Here is a 17998-nt window from a genome sequence, read left to right on the forward strand (position 1 = left end):
CAAGTGTTCCCCAAAACAAATCATAAAATAAAGCTTAAATTAATTTACAATTTTTTTTCAGCATTTGAAAAAAAAAATGCTTCACTTAATCCAGTTTTTGGCTAAATACAAAACTTTACAAGCCCTATGAAATCCTTCCCACTGCTTTTAAAGCATTCAGTAGAAATGTCATAACAGTCTTCCAGTTTTGCACAAATCAGAACATCATTACAGTCAGAAAAAAAGTATCTCATACTTTATGGACAAATATAAAACCCTAAAGTAAATTTTTAGTACCATTTATATTAAAAATATAAAGCTCTTTGCTAGGACTCCCCAAACATTTGGTACTAAAAACAAAAGTGCCTGTACTTCATTTTGCTTTGTAGTGTCTGATATTCGGCTCTTCATTTCCCACATTATGTTACAGCTGCATGGGAATCAATCTCTCCTTTCACATAGTACAGAACATGTTTCAATGTAACAAAAAAATTAAGACAGGAAATGAGTCATTGATAATCTAAAGAAAGTCTGCCACCGAGACTAAATTAAACATGTTTACCCTGAAAATCGAAAATGTTTTCAAGGATCCGTTGCCTCCAAGTGTTGTTGGATCTATTTGAATGGTCCATGCCCGCCAAAAAAAAAAAAAAGGCTTAAAGCTGCATCAGTCAAAGAACCTGCACTGCATGTACGTCTCGTCTGAGGCGGCGTAGCCAAACTTCTGGTAAAAAGCCACATTCTTGGGAGCACATTCCAGGGTCACTTTATAGCAGTTGAGCTTTTTGCTGAGAAGGGTGAGAGCAGTGACTAACCTGTGGGAAAAGAGGGGAAAAAAAGGAAGTTACAAGACATCATGTCTAAAGCATGGATCGGCAACCCTTAATGCTAAAAGAGACCGCTCGTTACTGACCAAAACCCAGCAAGAGACCCATTTGTCCATTCATTTATAGTTTTTTTTACATTTGCAATAATTGATATATATATATATATATATATATATATATATATATACATATATACATGTGCTCCTCAAAATAAAATACTTCCTGTGTCAAATAAGATCCTTCTGCTGCAGCAAATTTACTTAAAATAATGTAATTGAAATAAAGTCAAGTCAAGCATTTTTCACTGTTATAACTTTGATGTGCCATTTTCCTTTTACTATTGAGTATAAACCAGAGCTGTCAACCTAAATGCGTTAACACACCCGATTGATACTATTACGTGTCAATATTTATTAACGCAGACTAATTACACCTCCGTTTTCCGATTCGCGAAGCTTCCATGGTGTGCCTTAATTTCTGACAGGTTTTTTCCCCACTTATAGCACAGTCACTTGCAAAAGAAATAAATATACAACCAAGAGCTTCATGTGTCTCAGTAACCCCAGGTTACAGCAGACCCCCGGGCTAAAGAGTAGTGCTCAAGTTTGGTAAGAAAAAAAAAAGAATACTCACAACTTTCCCAACTGCTTCCCTCTGCACATGTCACTCACAACGACCTCCTCCACCCTGCCCCTCTACAAACAAAAGAATATTATTTATAAGATCAAATCATCTTACTGCAATCACTTATATTAATGAGATCAACTCTGGAAATATCTATTAGCTTATAGCTAAGTTACTTATTCATAGAGTGAAACTGTAAAGCAATAATCATGGCCTCTGATCAATAAAATCAGCTTGTGGAGGGTGGTGTACCTTTGCGCAGGAGTGGATGAATTTGTGTTCAGTGATCAGCGTGGCCGTGGCGACAATCTGTCCCATATTTGTGTCTTCAACCACAATCACATAGTAGTCCCCGGTCGACTTCATGTGTTCGAATTTCTCTTAAAAAAAGAAAAAGATCAATATTTGTAATCATTTACAACGTCGTCATGTAGAGCAAGGGACGTCTGGTTCAAAGGTTTAGCCCATGAGGGCACAATAAAGACATTCATACGAGCTAATCTGAGAGGATCTGATAATCGGGTTGCAGCTTTCGTGGCGTGGACCTGGTCAATGTGTTAAACTTCCTGGTGTTGTACACTGATCATGATCAGCTTTACCATTAAAAAAAATTCAACCATTTCCACGATGTAGTGCATCATTTTAATCACACTTTCGGGTAAAAGTCGTGATTTCTAATGTTAAGGTGTTTATCCTTTGATGTGATCTGTTTATCTGAAGAAAACGTTTCCTAGATCTTTCAGTTTCACACACCTGCTACTGTTTAACTGCTGGCTTATTTGACCATCTAGACTTATCGATATTGTTTATTTTAAAATATCAGTCTGCTGGGTGACACTTTAATTCCATTTTTACCATGCGGTTTCAAGCTAACATGTTAATTTAGCCTTAATTTTTTGCTAGGCAACACAACAAGTTTGTAACTTCTCAAAAACATTCATGAAAACTACAAACTCTCCATCTTTTATAGAATGTATTCATTTTTTCTGATGGAAGCTGTAGTATCTTCACTGAAATTTTCAAGGCCTTTTTTTTTTTAATTGTTTATCATCTGTGTTGCTCTATGTTTTTTTTTTTTTTGTTTGTTTGTTTCTTTGGAAGGCATTTTAAATGTGTTTTTTTTCATAGCTTTTGGTGTGTGTTTTTACTTGTATTAACTCTTCTTTGGATGCCCTAAACCTTATTTTTCTAGGGAAAAAAAAAAGCAACTGCATTAATTTTGCTAAGTAACACTTCACATATTAAAGTAACCACATAGAAGCTCATATGATCAGACTAACACTTAGTGGATTATCAGTTTAGCAGATTTATACTGTATTTATTTTTTATAACTTTATGTACAAATACATCAGAATTAAGGTATACAAGTACCTTGCCAAGAAAAAGTAGGCAAATTGATTTTGATTCCAACAAATTCTGAATCTCAGTTTAAGTTTAAGTTTTAGGAATCTTTTTATAGAGCTAAAAACTTTTTAATAATCATGTCTTGTTTATAAATGAATAAAATCATAGCTTACTGGCAAACTGCTCCGGTGTGACATCACCGGTCTTGGTGAGCTGGGATAAAACTTTGAAGAAACCTGGAATTCAAAAAGAAAGGATTAACACTGCCCTCTTTTTTCCAGTTAATGTCCATTTTATTTTTTCCTAGATCAAACTGACCTCTGTTAAAATCGGCCATGCACAGTGGCCTGAGCACCAGACCTTCTCCCGGGCTGGACGGCGAGATGGGCGGAGAGAAGGTGACGGTGTTGTTGCTCCAGTCTATCTCCTGGAGCAGAGAGGGCTCAAAAAGTGGAGTCTCGTCCAGCAGCATTCCACAATCTCTGAATAATGAAGACAAACACACACCCAGGAGAGATTTGAGTCTACAGAAACACCCGGAAAAGAGATGTCAGCTGTGAAAAATGATTTCAAAAGACTCAGATGAGTAATAGTCTGAATAAGAAACATCTGAGAACTTTGACCTGACAGATCCAATACCACTAAATGAATCAGCTGGAGTGGGAAAACACACCCTGTTATATTAAAGTGTGACGTCCACGTGTTTATCATCCATTCATGCTTTTCTTCCAGGATGAGTGTCCAGACTCAGTCAAGGATGTGTAATCTGAGAAGGGCCCTCCATAGAGCTGTTCCCACAGCGAGGCCAGCAGGTTGTTGACAACTGTACTGTTGAGTCTGGCTTCCTTATCGTTTTTGCAAAGTGCTGCCATTATTTCCTCATACAATTTCAGTTGTTTTTAATGATAGAAAAAAATATTCTGGAGTTGTTTCTTTCTAATTGTCACTTTCGCCAACAATGTTCACATAACTGATCAAATAACCACTAAAATCCAACATTAAAGTGCTTTTTTTATTTAATAAACCCAAAATGACACGTTTTGGACAAGGTAACTAGCATTAGCTCTGTTTAAACCTGGTTTGTACCAACAGTGGGGGATCTGGTCTCGACTTACCGGTGAAAGCAGCACACAGGAGCCGGTCCAGCTGAGTTCCTGGAGGGTGGTGAACAGCGGAGAGCTGCGGCGATGTATGAATGAGGCAGAGCTACATCGTTCAGAGCAACGCCGGGGGTGTCATCGCTACTACTTCCGCCTCTGTCGTAGGACGTGGCACGGAAGATGTTCCAGTTCTTCTTTCGATCGAATTGGCGTACGGCATCCAACGTTTGAGGCGCATTACCGCCACCTACCGCGCAGGAGGGTGAGTTGTAGTTAATATTTGCCATTAAAGTCCCAATCCAATCGCTTTACCAGACCTCTTTAAATTACGATTAAGTATTTTTTTTAAGTCAACATAAAAAAATGGTGTTGTTTTTAGGACAAAGTTTCTGCAATGCGACAGGGGTTCATTAGAAATTTCCCTCGGAGTTGAGGGCTGGGCTGTTGTAAACCCACCTTCATTTCCCATCATCCCTTTGTTTACATGGTCTCCCATTATCTTACAGCTCAATGAAAACCCAACTTAACATTTCAAATTACAACCTGACAAAAATGGCGAGTAATGTTGGTGCAATCTAGCTGTCCTGTTTTCAACCAAATTTTAGCTCAAACAAGAAAAAAAAATGTATAGATCTAGTTCTCTATAGTGGATACATTAGGGTTTAACGATTCAATTCATATAATTATGTGTTTGCAGGTATGATTCATCAACAGTTTTGGTTCATTTTGATCTGATTCATTGACCTAATATCGATCCAGGACATTTTTAACCCTACCCTATTTAAATGATGTGTGTGCTGTGTTTTTCCACATCAAAATAATACAAACGGAACATTATTAGAATATTCTACCACACTGTATGGTCACATATGCAAAATTCAGTGTTTCCACACATTGGACTGTAATGATGGATTCATCATTATTTGCTGCCGTCACTGTACAGTAAAATAAACATAAATAGCCTCAATCCAAATGGTGTTTTCCAAAATTGATAACATCAATTAATCGTTACACCCCTAATCAGAATGGATCACAGCAGGGAGCTTATGGCCTGCCGACTGTAGAACCTACTCACTGTGACAGTTTTTATCCAACTACATTTTTTGTCTGGTCCCAATTCTCAATGAATGAAAAAAATACTCAGAAATGAAATTTTAAGCTTAATTTTCTTTATGTGTCCTCCATCATGAGAAAAATGCCACAAAAGCTCGTTTAAACCATGATTTTCATTGGAGTTTATCAAGGTTAATCCACCAAACATTGATTTGTTTAGTTTACCAAGTCAAAAATGCATGAAGTGCATGAGATAACAAAACTTTTTTATCTTTACTTTTTTATACGGTTTAAAGTGAAATTACAATATTGTTTTCAAATTTGGGGCAAATGTGGAAATACAACTTAAAACTTATAAAACACATATCTATGGATAAATAAATGAAAAACCAAATTATTTTACTATATCCAAATGTGTATTTTAAGAACAAAAACTGCACACTTACTGGTAAAAAGCTGTAGAAGCGGTTTATTGAGTTTTATTTGATCATATTTTACAAAAATTTGATTTACAGAAGTTGAGTCTTAACCTATCTATTCTTCATTTAGGCACGAACTGGGGATGGTTTATTAAAGAAAAAAACTGTAATTAAATACGAAATATTACAAATATCCCATGAATAAGAAAATACATCATGGATGTTAAAATTTGTTTAGTAGATATTAAACAAGAAACAAAAAATTAGCAGTTATTTCTCTTAAATAAAAAAAATTGATGTTAAAAAAAAAAATCAGCTTAAAGCATCCCCAAAGAGAAGTGTGAAAGACAATGAATGAAAGATTGTTTAAAACTTCTGTGGAAGTGTTTGGGCTGATCTTTGGGATCAAGTAAAAAAAAAAAAAAAAAAAAAAGAATTAAGTCTTTTTCTACGATCTGTGCATTTTTATCCAAGCGTTTCTCACACTGCATTGAAAAATAAAAAGAGTTCCTACTTTCATGTCCACTGATATGTCTCGTTCAGGTAGATTCTGTAAATTTGACCATTCTTCCGAGTGTCGAGAGACTAGCTTATGTTGTCCAGTGATATTCACAACTAAAACAAGGTATTTAAGGCGAGGAAGACCGGGCTCTCTGCGATAAAACTCAAACCCCAAAACTTTCCATATGCAGATCTCATCACTGAACGAAAAAGAGGAACATCAAGCAAAATAGAGCAGGTTTTTCTATCGTTTTGATACTTTTTCAAGAGACATTTCCAGTACAAGCACTCTAGAACTTTGTAAACCTCTCAAAATAGTGTCAAAACATTGCAAACTTCTACCAGCTGTATTCCGATAACCAAAACCCCATACTCGAAAGAAAAAAAAAATATTAGCGGTAGATTTAAAAAGAACAACCAATGCTTTGTACAAAATGTAATTCATCCTGAATTTCTGCCTCAAAAGTGGAAAACAAAGATTCATCTGCCCGTCCCCTCCCCTTTTGTAAAATAAAATCCTCTCTGGATGATGTTACAGACTAAACAAATACCAGCCCATGCGATTCAAAAACACTGTTTGCAGCATAATGTCAATAGAAACATTCAGAGTTGACAGGAAGGCTGACCAATACTAAAGTGACATTCTCTTACCGTACGGCAAGAACCAAAACATGTTGCTACTTATTTCACAGTTGAAAATGACACACAGACCGGATGAGTTTCTTCATCCAGGATTAAAAAAAAAAAAGCTCTCGGTATTAAAAGGAAAACAAGTGACCAAACATAATAAAAGAACAGAGTCCAAGTCTGATTAAAAAAAGAACACCATCTAAACCCTTTTCTCTAAAGACGTTCACGTCTGAATGGTAACTTTTAAGAGCGTGTCACAACAGGGACTGATACTGTTGAAGCTGCTGGTCGCGATGTGCAGCCCCGGAATAAAGGGCGATGCACCACCGCGTGTCTTAAAGTGCACTCTTCAATTCCTACCAGTCAAATATTCAGCAGAATCAGTGATGCTGAGGCAACTTCCAATAGTCTCACCATTTTTTTAGGCAGCCTAAAACAGTCCACAGGCCATGTTTGCAATGCTTTTAATTACAGTTTGGAAAAGGTGACGACCACCGACAACACCGAATGGGTCTAGGCTGAAATAACGCTGTAGTTGCCTCTTGGGATGATGAGGTGACGGGCTCTCTGGCTTTAGTAAAGCAGGTTTCAGGGGGCTGCGTCTTGTTGGTTTTGCATGCGTCTCTCTGCAGCTGCTGCCATGGTTCTACGTCTCAGCACAGTCGAGTCCATTTCGGGGACAGAGTCTTCTTCTAGTCTGGGCAAATCCTCTTCTTGATTCTCTGGACACTTATTCAGATATCTCCTGCGGGGAACCATGGAATAGAAGTGGATGTGATTAAAACCTTCACTTTATTGCTTCATTTGTGTTTACCAGACTTAACCTTCTACGACTTGTTTTGCACACATCTGCATTCTAACCTGCGTGCATGCTGGAGCATCTCCTCTTTTCTCAGCTTTAGCATCTTTTGTCTCTCGTCAGCTGACTTGGAGAAACGACCTCCTCTGGCTTCCATGTTGTCCGACTCGTTGGCATTCTGCTCAGACGCTCCGCTGGGACCTGCTTGCTCATCTTGTGCAGGGTTTTCATTTGTAGGTGAATGCTCTATAGCCTGAAGAGAAGACACAAGCATGATTTGGTTGAACTCATAGAAGCCACATTTATATATAAAAAAGCGATGTTGTAAAACACGAGACAAGCTTTATTTTAGGGAACGCTGCTGCAGAGAATGCACATCTACTGACCTGTGCAGGGAAAGGCACCTGTATGCGCCCCTCCAGAATGTTGTCTGTTGTGACTTCCACAGAGCGAGTCAGTTGAAGGTCCTGCATTACGAGATATGAGGGCACCTGAGGAAACATCTCCTGAATCTGATGTGTCTGTTGAACAGAAATGCACAAAAGAGAAAACTATTTAAAAGAATATAAATGTAGAAGGAGGATTAAAAAAGATTAGCAGGATCAAAACACAAGACAGAAACAAGAACAAAGACACATTCTAGTGTTTTTCTGTCTGGACAGCTTCAACTAATTGCTCTAATATTTTCTAAATAAACACAGAAAGGACTAATATTTTAGACTTTTACTTATCAAAAGAAGTTTGATTAAAGACAGTTCAGCAAACAACTCATGCTTCAACAAAAAATAAAAAACATAAAACATACGCTGTAATTTGTTTACAAAAATATAACAAATTTCTTCCCATTTCTTCATATTTCGTTCAAGTCATAAGGAATGCATAAGGTCAGGATTTTTGTTTACCTTCTTAATCTTTAGTGGTTTTCTGGAAAAGTTTAGAAAATCTCCCCAGTGGTGTTTTAGCAAATGACATAATCTCACAAATTTGACAAATTCTTGAGAGTTCGAAGGAAAAAAAAAATCCTTCCCAACTAGGTTGGTTTAACTCAGGAATTGAACCAACAAGAACTCCATCTGAATGTGGACATGGACTTACCATGGCCATAAGCTGAGAATTGTTTGGTGGAGCCATGCCCAGAATATTGGTGGTGTGCATTACTTCCACTGAAAAACTGGGCAGCCAGCTGGCGATCCGAGATCCTAAAGGAGGGGCGCATGAATGTCACTAAGTCCATCGGATGTTTATGATTCAATCTGTGTCAAGAAGATCTAGCTGCAGACATCAACAACCAGAAGTTCCCCCATATTGCTTTATTTTAACAGGCAACCCTAATAGTTACAGTTTTAAACTTTAATATATATATATATTTTACAATTTTGATCATATTTAGGTAAGTTGTATAATTTCCACCATTTTATCTGCAGCCAGCGGTCCTTCATCCGTGCAGCAGACTTACCGTCAAAGTGGAAGAAGTGATTGTGCTGATTGATGTGTGGCCGAGCGTCTGGAGCGGCTCCGACTGGGCCCATGTTGTCTTCCAGACCGACGCCCTGCTGCTGATTTCTGACCTGACTTCCATCGCCGCTAATATTCAACGACGTTCGACACGTGGGACACGACGTGTCCTGCTCCAGCCACGAACGTAAGCAGGAGCTGCACAAATCACACAAAATAGTCCAGTGTCGAACATAAGCTTCAGAAGTAAGAACACCAAAAATGAGAAATGCAGGGAACTAAAAAAAAAAAAATGTGGGGAAATAAACACAAACAAAAACAAAAAAAAAATAATAGAATATATATCATACAGAATGAGTCAATCTGGCCAAACTTGTACAGAGATAGATGCCTCATTACTTATGAAAGAGATGACCACAGGGCAGCTTGCGTGCTGTTAGCATGGCATCCCAGCAGATGGCGCAATCATCATCGTTGGCTGCTAGCTCCTCAGCTGTAGCAACAGCAAATCTGGAAAAAATAAACAAAACAGTAATGTGACGTGCAAATAGATATCACAGCATAAACAAAATGAGAAAAGAAAACTTTTTCCTACCTGGCCTCCATGTTGTTGATGACGCGGAGGTAATTTTTGTGACGGCGAACACGCCGCTGGACTTCATGGAAAAGGTATCGCAGCTGCATGAAGATCACCAAGCTCGCCATGGACAACCAAATGTTACCAAAAAGCTAATGGGACCGACAAGTGAACCAAAAAAATTAGAAACTTTAGAAGAGGAAAAATGTAGAAAAAGAAAAATTAAAGTGATGCTAAATCATACCAGCATGTGGATGTGGTGCATGAGGTCAAGAAACAGCATAGCCAACTCCATGATGAAGTCAGTGTAGTAGACGTAAGTGCCTTTGCTCTCCCAGGTGCCTGGATGGTTCAAATCCCACAGATGGATGGAGTAACTGAAAAATGAGAAATATGGCAACAAGAATTTAGACTTGAGTAAATTTATTTATAGCGCCTTTACCAGGGGTGTCAAATTTAACTGCACAGGGGGCCAAAATCCAAAACACACCTTAGGTCGCGGGCTGAACGGCATAAACATTAATAACAATAAAATAAAATGATCTGGTGGGTCGGATATAATAACCCAAAAGGCCGGATCCAGCGCCCAGGCCTCGACTTGGATAGATGTGGTCTATGCATTCAAAAATCTATTTTTTTTTTAGTTTTTAAATGTATTATTTTAATTCCTTATGAAAAACAACCTAAAAGATTGAATAATCTTACTTCAAGGTAGGAAAAGGAGCTTGTGAAGAGAACAAATATTAAAAAAAAAAAAAAATTATAATTTTTTAATGTAATGTGACTCCAAAAGGCTTAAGAGTAGCATGATATACACGTATGCCCTGTAAAGCAGAAATCAAATGCAAGCTAAAAAAAATGTTTTTGTCGTTTTTAATTAACTACATTAGAGTGTCAAGCGCAAAAATATACATTAAAAAAGTAAAACTCTCTCTCTTAAAGTAGGACAGCATTAAAAAATATTTCCATATATCCAAGCTACAAGATTCCTACTTAATGCTGTCAAACACAAAATTCCCCGTTTCAGATCAGCTGACTTTATGTAGATCAGTTTTTTCACATTACAAACCCCCCGCTCCTTGAAACAAGAAGGTCTTTCATGTCGGTGCTAATAGAACCAAAAGGAACCCACGATAAGTCAAATCCATGATTTGCATGCTCCATGTCGTCCCAGCAACTTGATGTGTTACAAGTTTAAACATACTTACCGCATAATGACATGCCCAGTCCGCACAGTCACCAACAGACACTGAAAGAAAACACAAAAAAATTGAACATTGAAATTACACAGTTTGTTCTGAACAAATTACAAATCAACCAACAACTAACCATGACAAATACTCCGAGTAAATTCATTTCTGCTACCCTTTCTAAACCTTTCAAAATATATAAATTTTAAGGTGGTTTAACCATAAATATGATGCTTGGTGATAAAGTTTAGCACTGAAAAACACAGATGAAATGTTTAAAACAAAACAAAAAACACCAATAAAGTTAAGCACATTCCCACTAAAGGCAGACAGAACTCAGCATAATGAAAACAATGATTAAAAACAGATAAAAAATATGTCACACTTCGATGAATGCTTAATAAACTGAGAATGTCAGCTGGTTCTAACAGAAGCATTATTTATGTTTTTTAAATAGAAGTGTGGGGAAAAAAAGCCACAGTTACACTAGATTACTTGTGCTGCATTCATTGACTAAACACGAGTGGAATTCCAGACAGATTTTTGGTTTAATGTTGCGATAGTCAGATTGTACAGTGATGGAGTGCTCAGAAGTTGTTTTTTACATTTTAATAGCACTGTTGTACTTATTTATCAATTCTCCCAATGATTAAGCTCCACTGTTTACATATAGAAAAACATTTTTTCTTGAGTGATTTCAATCTGCACATAAGATGGCTTCAAATTTGAGCTAATTTTAGACTCAATGAATAATCATGTCGAAGTATCCACTCACAACCAAAAAAGCACATTTGGACTACTGAGAAGTGTCGAGCCACTGTGACCTCTGACATGGATGTGGGTCATAACTTTAACATTTTGTTTTAACATTCTTGGCTTTGTTGTCAAGTGTGTGAAAGCCCAATAAAAGGCCCCAATGTTACTGCAAACTTTATCAGATATTTCCAAAGCGCACCATCAGAATATTTAACCACATTTGTTGAATCGTGTAATTGACATGATAGTTTACTTTAGAAAAGCAATTCAATAGTTACTTATGTAACCCAAAAAATAAAAAAATATATAATCTACAATAAAATATTGAGTCAAATTTTGATGGAGCAACTGCCATAGGTGGGCTAAAGTCTTCCTTCTCTACTCCAATTTTGTTGCATCCACGTGGAGACAAATAGATCCATTAACACCTTCAATTTCCTGGTCTGACCTGGAATTTCGTAGGGCTGGTTAGCCCCAATATTGCTTACGTTTTTTTTTGCTGCACTAATGTTAGCTTGGGCTTGTAAGGTGCTAAGCTAGCAGGAGAGAATGTAAACAAAGGGCTGATTGGAAATTAGAGCAGGCCAACTTCAACAGTCCCACCTACAACACAATAGCAAATTTCTAATGAGCTCCTGCTGCTCTGCAGAAACTATGTCTTAAAAAAATGACAGGCTTTTTCATCCTTGCTAAAAACGGCATAATCATGATTAAATGACAATTAGGAAAAGCTTTACTATAAAAAAAAATATATATATAGTTGGAATGGTACTTTAATAGACTATTTCCATCAGAGACATAATGAGTTCACAAACTATTTCCAAGAAAAGATAGAGATTATGAAAACAAACACTGCCCCACTATCTTGATTGCATAATTTCCATGAACCTCCTATCTGTGAGGAAACACAGGAGATTTTTATTCAAGCTAATGCTGCAACAATTCAAGAATGTTCTCCACAAAAGCTGAGCATCATAACTGCTTAATGGAGTTTCTGATCAGGACAGAGAAAGACATTTTCCCTGCAATCAGCATCAGTAATGACATTCAAAATGCTGACAGGAGCAACTCTTCCAGGAACAAACATTTTAAGAAGGATATAAAGTGGGGGGAAAAAGCATTTCGTCAGCCATCAATTGTGCAAGTTCTACCACTTACAAGGGGGAGAGAAGCCTCTAATTTTTATCCTAGGTAAACCTCAATTAGGAGAGACTAAATGAGAAAAAAAAATAGAAAAAACAATTAAAACGCTTAGAAGAATTTATTTGTGAATTTTGATGAAAAGTAATTGTTTGGGCACCAACAAACAAGCAAGATTTCTGTCTCTCTCAGACCTGTAACTTCTTCTGTAAGAGGATCCTCTGTCCTTAACTCGTTACCTGTATTAATGGCACCTGTTTGAACTTGTTATCTAAATAAAAGACACCTGTCCACAACCTCAAACAGTCACACTCCAAACTCCACTGTGGCCAAGACCAAAGAGCTGTCTAAGGACACCAGAAAAAAAATTGTTGACCTGCACCAGGCTATCTCCAATAGGTAAGCAGCTTGGTGTAAAGAAATCAACTGTGGGAGAAATTATTAGGAAATGACACACATACAAGACCACTGATAATCTCCCTCCATCTGGGGATCTCAGCAAGATCTCACCCTGTGGGGTCAAAATGATCACAAGAACGTTGAGCAAAAATCCCAGAAACCCACGGGGGATCTAGTGAATGACATGCAGCGAGCTGGGACCAAAGTAACAAAGGCTACAATCAGTAACACTCAAATCCTGCAGGGCCAGACGTGTCCCTCTGCTAAAGCCAGTACATGTGCAGGCCCGTCTAAAGTTTGCTCGAGAGCGTTTGGATGATCCATAAAGGGATTAGGAGACTGTCCTATGGTCAGATGTAACCAAAATAAAAATTTTGGGAAGAACTCTAGTCATCAAGTCTGGAGGAGAAAGAATGCTGAGTTGCATCCAAAGAACACCATACCTAGTGTAAAGCGAGGGGGTGGAAACATCATGCTTTAGGGCTGTTCATCAGCAAAGGTACCAGGACGACTGTGTCGTCAGACTTTGAGTGAAAACCTCCTTCCATCAGCAAAGGCACTGAAGATGAAACCTGGCTGGTCTTTCAGGATGACAACAATCCCAAACACACTATCCAGGTAATGAAGGAGTGGCTTCATAAGAAGCATTTTAAGGTCCTGGAGTGGCCTAGCCAGTCCCCAGAACTCAACCACATAGAAAATCTTGAGAGAGTTGAAAGCGACAGCGACAACCCCAAAACATCACTACTCTAGAGGAGATCTGCATGGAGGAATAGACCAAAATACCAGCAACAGATTGTGAAGACTTACAGAAAACATTTGACTGCTATCATTACCAACAAAGAGTTTATAACAAAGTACTGAGACAAAATTTTGTTATTGATAATTTGCAAATATATTATTTTAAGAAGTCAGGGAATGCAATTTTCAGGATTTTTTTCTCATTTTGTCTCTCGCTTTCAAGTAATATCTACGATGAAAATTACAGGCCTCTCTCATTTTTTCAAATGGTAAAACTTGCACAATTGGTGGCTGACTCAAAAAGAATTTTTAAATTAGTTTTTTGACACTGCCTCTTTTTTCTGCTGCTATTTCAGCTTCTTACCTCTGCTGCCATAAAGGAGAGGGTGTGCATGCCATGTGAAGCCCCTAAGAAGCCGCAGACCACGGCAAGGCCGCAGCAGTCCAAGAGCAGGGAGACCAGCAGACAAAGCACTCTCACGTGGCTGCTCATAGGAGTGGAGGGGGAGAAAGACAGCTGGAGGAAACAAAGAAATAAGACTTTATTAAAGTAAACTTTTTATATTATTATTATTTCTCTAAGGTCTTGAGGTTCAGAACCTGTTTTCCAAGAATGTTCTTCCTACATTAAAAAAAAGGGATTAAATAAATATGACAGAGTTCACTTAGTGCCTCTCTTGCAAATGTCATGGGGTGAGAAAGTAGAGAAAAAGCAAACAAAAAAGACCAAAGACTCCACGGTTGCTCTTAGAAACCTGTTCTGTTCCCTACTGATCAAATTATTCTGTCCCAAAAACGTCAACAGCTGCAAGCGCAAACACCAATCGAATCGGTTCTGTTTTCCTACACGCAGTGTTTTTAGAACTGTTTCACACAAATGTCTTATCTCGACCCAAATGTGGGAACCTACAGCATTGAGGAGTCAGGAAGGAAAACAGCTGGGGGAACACAAAAGACTTCAACCCAAGAGGGAACATGAAACAGAGCCAGAGGACTGGCGCACAGTCGAGCATACAAAGTGAGCACCAAAAGAGATTCACAAAAACTGAACCAGCAGAAACTCCAGGTAGAAACTACATTTACTTATAGCAACTCTGACTGCATCACATCAGAGCTACAACATATAATCAATCATGTTTTAAATGGCAACGCTTGCAGAAGGAAATAAAATTTGATATTTTGTTTTCCCTAACCTGCAGAACACTATTTGATCCAGGGGGGAGCCAATATAGCAACTGAAACTTTACCAGTAACATGCCGTCACAAGGAGCTAATAATAGATCTAAGGCAGAAACAAACGGAGCCAAGACTTTAGGTAGAAGACACTTCAAATAATCCTTCTGAAGGAAATGTACAGTCTTACTAAAGAATTGACTAAGTAGTTTTTCTTTAACCGTTTGTGTAAAGCAAAGTAAGAACAAGTTTTAAACATGTGCTGGCATGTATCCCAGTTTATAAGAAAACCAAAACCTGTGAAACCCGACATAATAGGTTGGATATTGGTATCCAATTTACAAATTGCTAACAATATCAGATCTTTCAAAACAAAATGAGACATGTTTATTTTGAAACAAACAAAAAAAATGATACAGACATTGGTGACGCTGTTAAGAAAACAGAAGTGAGCAGCGAAGTTTAGAGTAGAATTTTGCTATTTTGTGAACTATGCTGTATTCTAGGAATTCCTATGAGGAAATAATTTTCTTAATTTCAAATAGAAAGTTTCTATTTGCACACAATTTTCTAAAAACATCCCACCAGTGCTAAACTTTTTTCTTGGCGGCACAGACCCAGAGAAAGAGTTAAGGTTAGGATTACTGTTACAGTTAGAGTTAAACTACTAAATAGTTCCTGAGTGCAGCTGTTTCTGCAACTCACCACTCCTCCAGGGGATGGATCAAATGTGGAGAAGACATTTCCCACACCTACGTGAATGACTGCTAATGGGACTTAAAGTTTAATTTTAAATAGATCCGGCTAACAACAAAAATCCAGCCTTGGACGCAATTAAAATATGTGCGGGCAATGTAGCAACATGCATCTTGGCTGCACGTATTATGTGTTCCCATCATGAATTCACGTAAATGCATGCGAATGCCATCACGCTTTCAAAAAAAAAAAAAAAAAAGTCTAATATGCCCTTCTTTCTTAGGGACCATCTGCTAATTCAAAACATGCAGTCCTATAGAAGAAATTCTTAAAACTCTTAATAGGATTTGATGAACTTCTTATATCAAAAACTAAAAAACAGTGCAAAATTTGCAATAAATATTTTTCAAATGTTGCTTTTTTGATAAATAACGTTTCATTAGGCTAACAGGAACGACACAAGTTTAATAAAAATGCACAAGTCGGTCAGTCACAGTTTTTTGTTGACATTAAGATGTTTGCTCCACATACTTACATATTCAAATCGGTCTTTGCAAAGCTGCACCATGAGATGGAGAAAGACCAGAGCTGAGAACCACAAGCACCACATGACCACCTCCTCAACTGTTTGCACGTTTAATACTCCAAAGATGAAAATGAATTTGTAGAAAATAAAGTTCCAAAATTTGTCTTTCAGATGCTGCGGGTGAAGAGGAAAAAATTTTTTTTATATTAGTTTCTGTTAAATGTCACCTAAAATATGATTTTTAAAAGAAAGTAAATTAATTTAAAACTCACCTGCTTCTCGCTGACTCTTAGGGGCCCAAAGACCACATACTGAATCATTTTTGCAATTAGCATCAAGGAACAGCAGAATGTATTCACCAACACCTATAAAAGAAATGCATAGTGAGTTGTGGTACTTGCACTCTTATTGTGTTAGTCTAACGTGTTAAAGTGGACAGACTTACCCACACGAACAGACTGTCAGTCACCAGATACCACAGGATCGTCGTTGCCAGTTCTGAGTTACCAACAGCATTGCTTAGGTTTTCAAGATCGACGTGGGAGGGAGCAGGTGTATCATCCGGTTCCAAGGCCCCAAAGCCGGGGTCTGTGACAGTAGTGTAGGCACTGAAGATGCTGCCAGCGAGCAAAGCCACACTCAGTACTGTGTAGGTCTGCAGGCTGGGCCACGGAAACCTCTCCAGGAACATTAGAGGCATTGCAGTGGGTGCAGTGGTCTTTAACGACAAATAATAATAATAATAATAATAGAAGCCTGTTAGTACAGGATTAGCCAATGTTAGTCTCACTTTAACAAGCTAAACTAATACATTACATAATCAAAGGGGGTTACAACTTTAGGGCGATTACAATTCAGCACAAAAACTGACTGTTTAAAGATAGTTTAAAATTGATTGCTCAAAAAGTAAAACGAAGGCTATAGGATTGCTAATAGAAAGCATTAACGCGATACATTCAGGAAACGGCTAACATACCCTTTTTATTTAAACAAACTATAAAGTTTATCATTTATTGGGTTTACTTGAATAAATAACTAAACCGAACAACATTTAAAGACTACTCAAAGGGAGTTAACGTTCCCTGTGTTGGTAATTCACCTAGCTAACGTTACCTAATACTAGCTAGCTTGTTAGCCAATGTTTGCTGCGAAGCTAATACGCCAACCTGCGGATTTGTGTGAAGACGCCCACTTACAGTTTCTCACAGACAACGTTTGACCCAATATCCCGGGTAAGGTACTAATCACTGGGTAGAGTTTCAGTGCAGCTGCACGAAGAAGATAGAGGACGACAGCATCGTCATGTTTACGCCACCGAGCAGTCAGTCGGCTGAACGAGCGAGCAGAGCTGCTTCTTGTTTGCGCATGGAAACTACGTCATCGGGACCGTTTAAAGGCATCGCCATTCAAATCATATTTCACAAGATTTCAAATGCTACTGACTCATTTTACACACTTAAGATATTAGTTACGTTTGCTCCTTTCAGGTGTACGACTCTACAAATGTGTTACAAACCAAGAAGACAGGAATGGGGAGTGTTTCTAGAACAAACCAGAAAAGACGCCTCTCGTTCTGGAGAACAGGAGGTGCCGTTTCTTTGGAAATTCACCTCCTAATGACAACATCTTTGATCCTTATGAAAAGTGTTTTTTTTTTTAAGTACTGAATCATAATGTCTACGCGCACATGAAATTTAGCACATAATGCAAGGAAAAGTGTACTTGGTATATTATTATTATTATTATTTAGGAGCAGGAATTGATTAAATTCTTTTAACAAATTGATCGTAAATCTGGAAAAAATGTATCACGATTGATAACAATTTTTTTTAAGTTTAGTTACAATATTTGCCAGACAATTATTATCTGTAAATATCTACACTATGAAATCACACACAAAATTGTACATTTATAATGTTTTTTTTAACCCTTTGGAACCTAGGGCATAAAACTTTGTTTTTGTCTACTTTTGAATCTTGCTTTTTTTAATTTGCTTATTTTGTATGATTTTAATCAGCACAATCTCACCTATGTCTTCTTCTTTTCCTTTCGGCTTTTCCCTTCAGGGG

At 37.7% G+C, this 17998-nt stretch overlaps 2 protein-coding genes across 4 annotated transcripts; both read right to left on the reverse strand.

The window, feature by feature from the left end:
- Nucleotides 1-337: 337 nt before the first annotated feature.
- On the reverse strand, nucleotides 338-4362 carry gnpnat1 (glucosamine-phosphate N-acetyltransferase 1). The gene is made up of 6 exons (XM_024295983.2): nucleotides 3890-4362; nucleotides 3093-3256; nucleotides 2948-3010; nucleotides 1683-1810; nucleotides 1440-1501; nucleotides 338-794 (listed from the first exon to the last, which is right to left on the reverse strand). Exons 1-6 carry the CDS (start codon nucleotides 4159-4161, stop codon nucleotides 647-649), a joined length of 837 nt encoding a protein of 278 aa, XP_024151751.2. The 5' UTR covers nucleotides 4162-4362; the 3' UTR covers nucleotides 338-646.
- A 1018-nt stretch (nucleotides 4363-5380) lies between these two features.
- LOC112160820 (E3 ubiquitin-protein ligase AMFR) lies at nucleotides 5381-17501 on the reverse strand. Of its 3 annotated transcripts, none has more exons than XM_024295643.2 (14): nucleotides 17483-17501; nucleotides 16375-16647; nucleotides 16202-16294; nucleotides 15939-16103; nucleotides 13899-14051; nucleotides 10517-10557; nucleotides 9553-9685; nucleotides 9327-9460; nucleotides 9131-9241; nucleotides 8733-8929; nucleotides 8372-8475; nucleotides 7663-7797; nucleotides 7339-7529; nucleotides 7066-7222 (listed from the first exon to the last, which is right to left on the reverse strand). In XM_024295643.2, exons 2-14 carry the CDS (start codon nucleotides 16627-16629, stop codon nucleotides 7066-7068), a joined length of 1869 nt encoding a protein of 622 aa, XP_024151411.1. In that variant the 5' UTR covers nucleotides 16630-16647; nucleotides 17483-17501. The 3 variants fall into 3 exon arrangements, with proteins under 3 accessions (XP_024151412.1, XP_024151411.1, XP_024151410.1); XM_024295642.2 differs by lacking the exon at nucleotides 17483-17501 and adding an exon at nucleotides 17126-17354; XM_024295644.2 differs by lacking the exon at nucleotides 17483-17501 and having other exon boundaries at nucleotides 5381-7222; nucleotides 16375-16629.
- Between the last annotated feature and the right edge of the window lie 497 nt (nucleotides 17502-17998).

This window comes from Oryzias melastigma, linkage group LG3 (assembly GCF_002922805.2).
Source record: "Oryzias melastigma strain HK-1 linkage group LG3, ASM292280v2, whole genome shotgun sequence".
In the NCBI taxonomy this organism is placed as follows: Eukaryota; Metazoa; Chordata; class Actinopteri; order Beloniformes; family Adrianichthyidae; genus Oryzias; species Oryzias melastigma.